The 8,899-nt window shown below is 41.8% G+C and overlaps 2 protein-coding genes across 2 annotated transcripts in view; one reads left to right on the forward strand and one right to left on the reverse strand.

Annotated features, from left to right (window-relative positions):
* The window catches only part of SLC9C2 (solute carrier family 9, member C2 (putative)), a 48,193-nt gene extending 42,883 nt beyond the window's left edge, over positions 1–5,310 (reverse strand). The window contains exons 1-3 of the mRNA XM_005867730.2: positions 5,184–5,310; positions 2,634–2,734; positions 1,454–1,582 (exon numbers count right to left, since the gene is read on the reverse strand). Coding sequence (XP_005867792.1) covers positions 1,454–1,582; positions 2,634–2,734; positions 5,184–5,310 — 357 coding nt within the window. The remainder of the gene's footprint in view (positions 1–1,453; positions 1,583–2,633; positions 2,735–5,183) is intronic.
* Positions 5,311–8,159: 2,849 nt separating this feature from the next.
* The window catches only part of LOC106726336, a 10,616-nt gene continuing 9,876 nt past the window's right edge, over positions 8,160–8,899 (forward strand). Inside the window, exon 1 of the mRNA XM_014540895.1 lies at positions 8,160–8,311. Within this exon, the coding sequence (XP_014396381.1) occupies positions 8,284–8,311 (28 nt within the window). The 5' untranslated portion in view covers positions 8,160–8,283. The remainder of the gene's footprint in view (positions 8,312–8,899) is intronic.

Genomic DNA, 8,899 nt, shown 5'->3' on the forward strand with positions numbered 1-8,899 from the left:
TAATGTTTTTCTCTCTCTCTCCTTCTTCCTCTCTCTACAATCAATTTTAAAAAATCTTTTTTAAAAATAAACCAGATCCATCACTCTCAAAAATATCCCACACTGCTTTGTAGTCAATTTCTTCCCTCATCCCCAGTCCCTGGAAACCAATGATCTGGTCTCCAAACCTATAGTGTTGCCATTACTAGAAGGAAGGCGTATGAATGGAATTGTACAGCATGTGGCCTTTGAGTCTGGGTTTCTTTCTCTAGCATTTGAAATTCTTCTATGTTGTTCCTGTCAATTGTTGTTATTTTTTTGTTGCTGAGTGATATTTGATTACCATACCAAACTTCATAAGTAACAAAACAATCTACTGAATAAATTCAGACCCTGTACTCAACAATTAAAGAATATACATTTTTGGAAAACAAACAGAACATTTTGGAAAAGTGATCAGGTACTAGGCCGCAAAGCAAATCTCCACAAATCACAAGAGTTGATATACAAAGCACATTCTCTGGCTGCACTGTGGGGAAAGAAATCATAATAAAAAGCCATATTTGGAAATTTTTAAATAATTTCAAAATGATTAACCAGTTAAGGAAAAAGTATAATAAAACTTAGGTAGGATTTGTATGATAATAAAAATACTAATAATCAAATCATGTGGGATTACACTAAAAGAGTAGTTATAGGAAAATTTAAAACCTTAAATGTACAAAGTACAAAAAATAAGTAAGCTAAAAATCAAACAACTACTATCTAACTCAAGATGTTAGGGGAGGGGATCAAAACCAAACCAAAGAAAATAAAATGTTATTTGAAAGGAAAAATAAATTAGTCTGGCAAGTATGGTTAAGAAAAAAAGAAGGCACACACAAAAAAAACAATCTTAGCAACAAAAGCTGTATCTACAGATACAGTTGAGATTAAGTCAGCTGTGAAATTAGAATCCAGGTTCTGCCATTTATCAACCTGGTTTGTGACCTCTGAACCACAGTCTGTTTATACGTCAAATAGAGATGATATTTACTCAATCACAGTGGTCACTCAGCAAATAGTCATCCCTTCTCCCTCCCCTCAACTCTCTCTAATTACTGGTTCTGCAAAATGAAGAAGGCACAACAACTAAAAGTGGGATTTGTGACTTAGTACCTTTCTTTACAGATAATCATATTCTCTGTCAACATGAATAAGAATTGACCATAATTTCTTTTATTTGTATTTATTTATATATTTTTATTGATTTCAGAGAGGAAGGGAGAGGGAGAGAGAGATAAAAACATTAATGATGAAAGAGAATCACTGATAGGCTGCCTTCTGCACGCCCCACACTGGGGATGGGGCCACAACCCAGTCATGTGCCCTTGACTGGGAATCGAACTGTGACCTCCTGGTTCATAGGTCAACACTCAACCACTGAGCCATGCTGGCTGGGCGACTATAACTTCTTTTAAAAATTTGTTCTTACCTGCCAAAGCACATTCTTGAGGATATAAAAGTCCACGTCCAAGGCAGCCATAAATATAATTAAAGGTGAAACATAACAATAAAGTGAAAAACTTGGAGTTCTTAGAAGAGTATAGACAACTTGGTGCATCTAAATCAACAAAAGCAAACAAATTAGTTTGCTGCCATTTTGAAGTATTAGAAATTGGGTTGAAGGTATGTCAATCAACATATTTTAGGATAATCCAATTTGCAATTTATGAGGGATGATCTGCAAGGCCAGTCCTGGAAGCCCAGGGGAGAGATTTCTTGATCTGTTATATGTGTTACCCTATTCAGCGGAGAATTGTGTGGGCTTGGCCTGCATGCATATTGCTTATTTAAGTAATCAGTGTTTTCAAAAGCGAAACCACTACCATTGGTGATGTCTGAGATGATTTTAGGTGGTTCACAAATAAGTATTTTTTATTAGAGATTTATTCTAATTTGCATTAAGAGCGGGGGAAAAACCCTTGCACAAACATTTGCTCAGGATTTAAAAATCTTTCAGTGTATCTATATTGTATACGATGTGTGTCATATGTATTTCTATTATACTATGTTACACATGAAGCTGGCAGTTAGAAAAGAGGAACCATGCTTCGTCATAGCTGCTGCTTTTTATAACCAGAGTCTCCTATTCTAATTTGCATTAAGAGCGGGGAAAAAACCCTTGCACAAACATTTGCTCAGGATTTAAAAATCTTTCAGTGTATCTATATTGTATACGATGTGTGTCATATGTATTTCTATTATACTATGTTACACATGAAGCTGGCAGTTAGAAAAGAGGAACCATGCTTCGTCATAGCTGCTGCTTTTTATAACCAGAGTCTCCACAGGTGTTGAAGACAACAGCCCGGAAGAAGCCAGTCTATGTCCAGGGCAGGAGCCAGGGCAGGGCTCCAAAGGAAGATGATGAAGAACCCAAGAATGCAATCACATTGTCCACACTTACAGATCGGTGCTTTTTCTCAAGCACCTCTAATGTATGTCTCCTTTACTGAATAGTATTTCATTTTTAAAGACGTTACTACCAGATGATTGTTTTTCAGTAGCTGTTCACATAAAAAAAAATCCATACATTCAGGATGGGTGGGAGTGGACCTTGTTTTGTGTCTCTGTTCTTTTATTTACTCTCTAGCTTCTGGTACATACATCACCTGAATAAAACTGTAGGCCAGGTGTCCTATCACAAATCCTGTTAGAGAGAGAACTGCTAAGACAATGACTTCAGAATTCTTTATAAAGGACCTCAGGAATCCTAAAGAAATAAATGGATGTGTTATTTAGACATCATATATAGTTTCAAAACGGTTTCATATCCCCTTGCTCTAGTTATTTAATTTTAAAGTTACTCTGAGTGTCATATAATTATGAATAAATAATTAACAGGGGGGGGGGGGGAATAAAACTGTAGGCCAGGTGTCCTATCACAAATCCTGTTAGAGAGAGAACTGCTAAGACAATGACTTCAGAATTCTTTATAAAGGACCTCAGGAATCCTAAAGAAATAAATGGATGTGTTATTTAGACATCATATATAGTTTCAAACCGGTTTCATATCCCCTCGCTCTAGTTATTTAATTTTAAAGTTACTCTGAGTATCATATAATTATGAATAAATAATTAACAGGGGGGGAAAAAACTTCCTCTGAATGTCATTTCATTACAAATGCTGCCTCTTAAATATAAGATACACATAATGAGGTATCTCTTACAGGTGAATTTGGAAAATACTGAAGTGCCAAAAACCTCCCATTTGCCCACCCAGTGTCACTTACCTATGGATCTACTGATGAGAAATTATGAAAAGTCAAACTCCCTATCTACAGAGTACACTATATATTAATAATTACTCATCCTGAGCTACAGCCACATAGATTCTATAATTTTCCTAAAAGCCAGAAGTACTATTAAACTGAGTTCTAACCACAGTGAAAACTGCCTTCACCGGGTAAGTAACAAAAGATACTTGTTAACTCTGTCTGTGTGCATTTTCGTGCCTTGAAACTCCGCTCTAAGATTCACTGCCTCCAGACGTAATATATAGACTATAATCCAATTAATGTGTGCCTCAGGCGACATTCACTGGCATCCCAGCTCCTGCATTTATTGACAGTGGAAACTGCAGGTCAAGCCAAATCAGTAAATATTATTGGCTGCTTCTTACTTGTAAGGCCAGACAAAGATATGTTCCTCAAACTATTTCTGCAATGCCCTTTACTGCTGGAGCACTTATCTCTGGATTTATCGAAGATCTAGAACTAATGAAATTCATGGTCACCGGACCTCCTGGTAGCAACAGGGAACCAGGTCATTAGTGAATATCTTAAAGACCTAATACAATGAGTAAAATGGAAGGTTTTTTAGGTGTGTTTGAGTCATTGTTTGCTTCTTTATAGTCTTCCTAGTTCCAGAAAGGATTTTTTAAAAAATTCTTTATTGTTTAAAGTATTACATGAATCTCCTTTTTCCCCCCATTGACCTCTCCCCTGCCACCCCCTCCCCCAAGCACAAGCCCTCATCCCCCCTACTGTCTGTGTCCATTGGTTTTGCTCATATGCATGCATACAAGTCCTTTGGTTGACCTCTTACCCCCTCACCCCCACCCCCCCCCCCCTGCCTTCTCTCATGGGTTGTACAGTCTGTTCGATGCTTCTGTATCTCTGGTTTTATTTTTGTTCATCAGTTTATGTTCATTATATTCCACAAATGAGTGAGATCATGTGACATTTATCTTTCTCTGACTGGCTTATTTCACTTAGCATAATGCTCTTTAGTTCCATCCATCCCAAAAGGATTTTAAAGTGGCTGACATTTTCCACAAATAAACATTTTTAAAGGGAACTAGAAACTTCTCTAATCACTAGCATTGAATGGCGGAACCAAGCACCTGCATTTTTGAATGCTGTTTTATGTGCATGAATATCGCTCACCATACCTGCTGAACTCTTAATCGCTGTTTAAGAGGCCCTTCCCCGGGAAGCCTTTCCTAATTCCTCAGCAGGGGTTGGGATGGGTGGTTCATCTTCCCACTCCATCTATGCAAATTGTGAACTGTATGTCTAGGTTCTATTTGCCCCAATTACCCTCCCCTCATCCCGCCTATTTTGGTCAGGTGTAGGCAGGCAGTGTAAGGCCTCCTGCATAGAGTTGGTCCACCATGCCTTTTATTACACTGAGCACACTGCATTGTGATGATCTGCTTGCCCACTGCCCCAGGAGAGAGCTCCCTAAGGTTAAGGGCTGTCTTCTTCTCCTATGCCTACCACACTACTGTGTTCAGCCAACGTCACCAAGTAAAGGAACACAGTGTAGATGCTACTGTAGTTACAGGGAGCTAGACTGACAGCATTCACTCACATCTTATGATTGCATGGGACCCTTCTTTTGATGTAGTTGTGCATACTTTCTGCACTGACAAAGGCTGAAAGGGCAGAGGAAAGATGAGATTTAAAAGCTGCTACCTAGCCCTAGCTGGCTTGGCTCGGTAGATAGAGCATCGGCCTGTGGGCTGAAAGGTCCCAGGTTTGATTCCAGTCAAGGGCACAGGCCAGGGTTGCAGACTCGATCCCCAGTAGGGGGCCTCCAGGAAGCAGCAGATCAATGATTTTCTCTCATCATTGATGTTTCTCCCTCTCCTTCTCCCTTCCTCTCTGAAATCAATAAAAATGTTTTAAAAATAATAATAAATAAAAGCCGCTACCTACCTCCCAAAACAGTAATGAAACACACAAGCATTGGAAAATACCCATGCACAAAAGTGTAGTCAGCCGACCTTCCACAGAGTAAATCTGCTGTGTGACCACTTCCTGCCCCCCAGAAGGTAGAATTCATTTTTGCCACCGCTTTTTCAGTTCTTCCTTGAGGAATTCATAGGTGAGTTATTACTGATACTTGCGCGACTACAGACCAACCTGTGGTAATATGCAAAAAGGAGAAAGTGAGACTTGCCAGGAGCCCACGCACACACATTCTTTCCACCAGAGATCGGCCCTCACTCAGATCCGAGGTCATTTCAGCATGTGCCCCGGGGACATTGTGCAGGAAACAGACAGCAGTGTTAGCTTCGCAGACGCTATGTGTCCCTAGGCGAGGGCTTGTGTGGATTTCTGCACTTCCCACTGTTTGATATGGTAATGTGTTTGCCTTCCCCTCTGGACACACAAGGGCTAGGGCTGAATATTAATTTTTCTTAAGGCTGTAGACACAGCTCATGGCACACAATAGGCTCTCCCTGAATATGTGATGAACTGAACTCTGTGAGGGGCACTTCCTCCATGGGTACCAATCATTCTGGAATTCCCTTCTCCTACTGCAATCCCATGGCCCCTTTTCCTCTCCAGGACCCTCCAAAACCAAAATGGCAAATGGGAAGCAAGGTCAAAGTTGAGTCATACCAGTTAGGTGGGGGTGGTGAGGTCTATGCATAGCCCGAAAACAAAGGAAAAAACTAAAGTATGTGGTGTCTTTGAGTGAATTAGAAGAAGTCCCCTCTCCTGACCCCAGGGCACATGGCTTGGCATCTGAACAACAAACAGCCTGGGTTTCAGCCTCCACCCCCGTGCGCTGGTTCCCTTGTGTGGCACAGAGCCTGCATGGCGGTCCTGAGAAGGACTCACTCTGTTTTGTTTTTCCTTGTGGCTAGTCTTAACCTGAAAATGCCTGGAGGTTCCTGAAGTATCCCCAAAAATATCTAGAGCTGGTCTACAAACCACAATGATTCCCGTTGGAAGCAGAGGGTGGGCCAGAAATGAGAATCAAAATGCTACATCTTCAAATCACTTCACCTGTCTTCAGGGCCTTGTCATCTTCACATCCTGCTATCGCCACCTGTCACTCCAGCATCTCTCTCAAATCAAGTTCTCCAAAACTACCAAGACCAGCGGTATCTTCTGCCAAGGCTCAGCAGTTCCGAACTGAAACCAGAGGGAGGCTGTCAAAAACCACAAAGAGCAAGGCTCACTCAGCTCTGCGTCTGTTTGCCAGGGTCAGTACTGCCAACTGATATCACCCTGAAAGCCATTGCCATGCCCAATTCCTATTGGTTTCTTGCCAACTCACTTTCATTCTGATTGGCTACCTGCACCATCCCCACCCCCAATCCTGAAGCAGCTAAGTGATCCAATTCCACGGAAGCTTGCACTGCTTACTGCTCAAGCTGTGTCATTCCCAACAACTGTCTTAACTGATTTTCCTTACCTGACATAATAGCTGAAATGGCCATTGACCATGTAGACAGAACCTCCTCCTAAATTTTTAAAAACATATACTCTGTTGGTTAAGGTATTACAAATGTGTCGTAATACCTTAACCAATAAAGAAATTAAAAAATAATAATAATAAATAAAAAATATATGTATATACTCTGTTTTTCTTTCTTCAACCCTAACCCTTTTCAGCACTGCCTTGTCTCCCCTCTGACTTTTTCATTCATCCTTTTACATTTTCTATCACTCCTTCCTTTTCAATGGGAGTGTCTCTCTCCCAGTTTCCTCCTTGACTCCTATTTTTGCAGCTTGTCTGCTGGAGGAATGGGAGTGGAGCGGGGCACTGGCACAGCACAGTATGGAGAGTGGGATTCGGGGCTCATTTTTATAAAGGTGACCAAGCTCTATTGATGAATGAAGACCAGTGAGTTCTACCAATCAGTTAGCACCCAACGAGAATTCATTCAACTATTACTCACTATCTTATCGGCTCTTTAGGTCTGAAGAGAAGACAAAACCCCTACCCACAAAAAGCACACAATTTACAAGGGGAGACAAACATGTGAAAGATTCCATGGAACACAGGATGAGGTTATTAACACTATGGTTGCCCCCAAAGCACGTGGGGTTCCTTCTTCCTAACGTTAGGGATACAGAAGTTCGTGGTGGAGGGTGACAGAGTGCTCCACCAAGGATAAGGATTGCCTTTCTTGCTTCCAGCTGTGTGGAGGTATAATTGACATGTAAAATTATAAGACAGGATTGACTTTGGAGAAGTCAAGCTGGAGGCAAGATGGAAAAGGGGAGGTGGTGTCTTAGTCTGCTTGGGCTGCTATCACAAAAAAACTATAAACCAGGTAACTTATAAGCAAAAAAAAATTTCTTTCTTTCTGTTTGGAGGCTTGGAAGTTCAAGATCGTGGTGCCAGCAGATCCGGTGTCTGGTGAGAGCCTGCTTCCCAGATGACCATAACCTCACCTGGTGCCAGACAGTATGGAGAGTGGGATTCGGGGCTCATTTTTATAAAGGTGACCAAGCTCTATTGATGAATGAAGACCAGTGAGTTCTACCAATCAGTTAGCACCCAACGAGAATTCATTCAACTATTACTTACTATCTTATCGGCTCTTTAGGTCTGAAGAGAAACAAGACAAAACCCCTACCCACAAAAAGCACACAATTCACAAGGGGAGACAAACATGTGAAAGATTCCATGGAACACAGGACGAGGCTGTTAGCACTATGGTTGCCCCCAAAGCACGCGGGGTTCCTTCTTCCTAACGTTAGGGATACAGAAGGTCGTGGTAGAGGGTGACAGAGTGCTCCACCAAGGATAAGGATTGCCTTTCTTGCTTCCAGCTGGTTGAGGTATAATTGACATGTAAAATTATAAGACAGGATTGACTTTGGAGAAGTCAAGCTGGAAAAGAGGAGGTGGTGTCTTAGTGGTGTCTTAGTCTGCTTGGGCTGCTATCACAAAAAAACTATAAACCAGGTAACTTATAAGCAAAAAAAAATTTCTTTCTTTCTGTTTGGAGGCTTGGAAGTTCAAGATCGTGGTGCCAGCAGATCTGGTGTCTGGTGAGAGCCTGCTTCCCAGATGACCATAACCTCACCTGGTGCCAGAGGTAACCTAATCCCATTCATGAGGGCTCTGCCCGCATGTCCTAACCACCTCCCAAAGGCCCCACCTCCTAACCTATCGCATTGGGCATTACATTTCAACATATGAATTTGGGGAAAACAGACACAGCAGCTGGTGAAAGAGGGGAAAAGTTCGTAAGACTGTACAGCAAGCATGTCAAACTCGTGGCCCGCAGGCCGCATGCAGCCCACTGCGAATATTTTTGCAGCCCAGCCAATATAACGGTATGTAAGAAATGTTTTAATAAAAATTTTGTAACTTAAATTTTACAATATCCTGTTATACATAACTAGAGGTCCGATGCACAAAATTCGTGCAAGAGTAGGCCTTCCTTCCCCCAGCTGCTGGCAGCGGCTTCCCTCTGGCACCCGGGACCCAGGCTGCCCTCGCAATCCCGGCTTGTCTGGAAGGTCATCTGGAAGGACATCCGGAAAGACATCCAGTCTAATTAGCATATTATGTGTTTATTATTATAGACTAGAGACTCGATGCATGAAATTCGTGCACTGGGGGGGGGGGGGGGGGGTCCCTAAGCCCAGCCTGGGCCCTCTCGCGGTCTGGGAGCCCTTGG

This window comes from Myotis brandtii, unplaced genomic scaffold (assembly GCF_000412655.1).
Source record: "Myotis brandtii unplaced genomic scaffold, ASM41265v1 scaffold250, whole genome shotgun sequence".
Taxonomy (NCBI): Eukaryota; Metazoa; Chordata; class Mammalia; order Chiroptera; family Vespertilionidae; genus Myotis; species Myotis brandtii.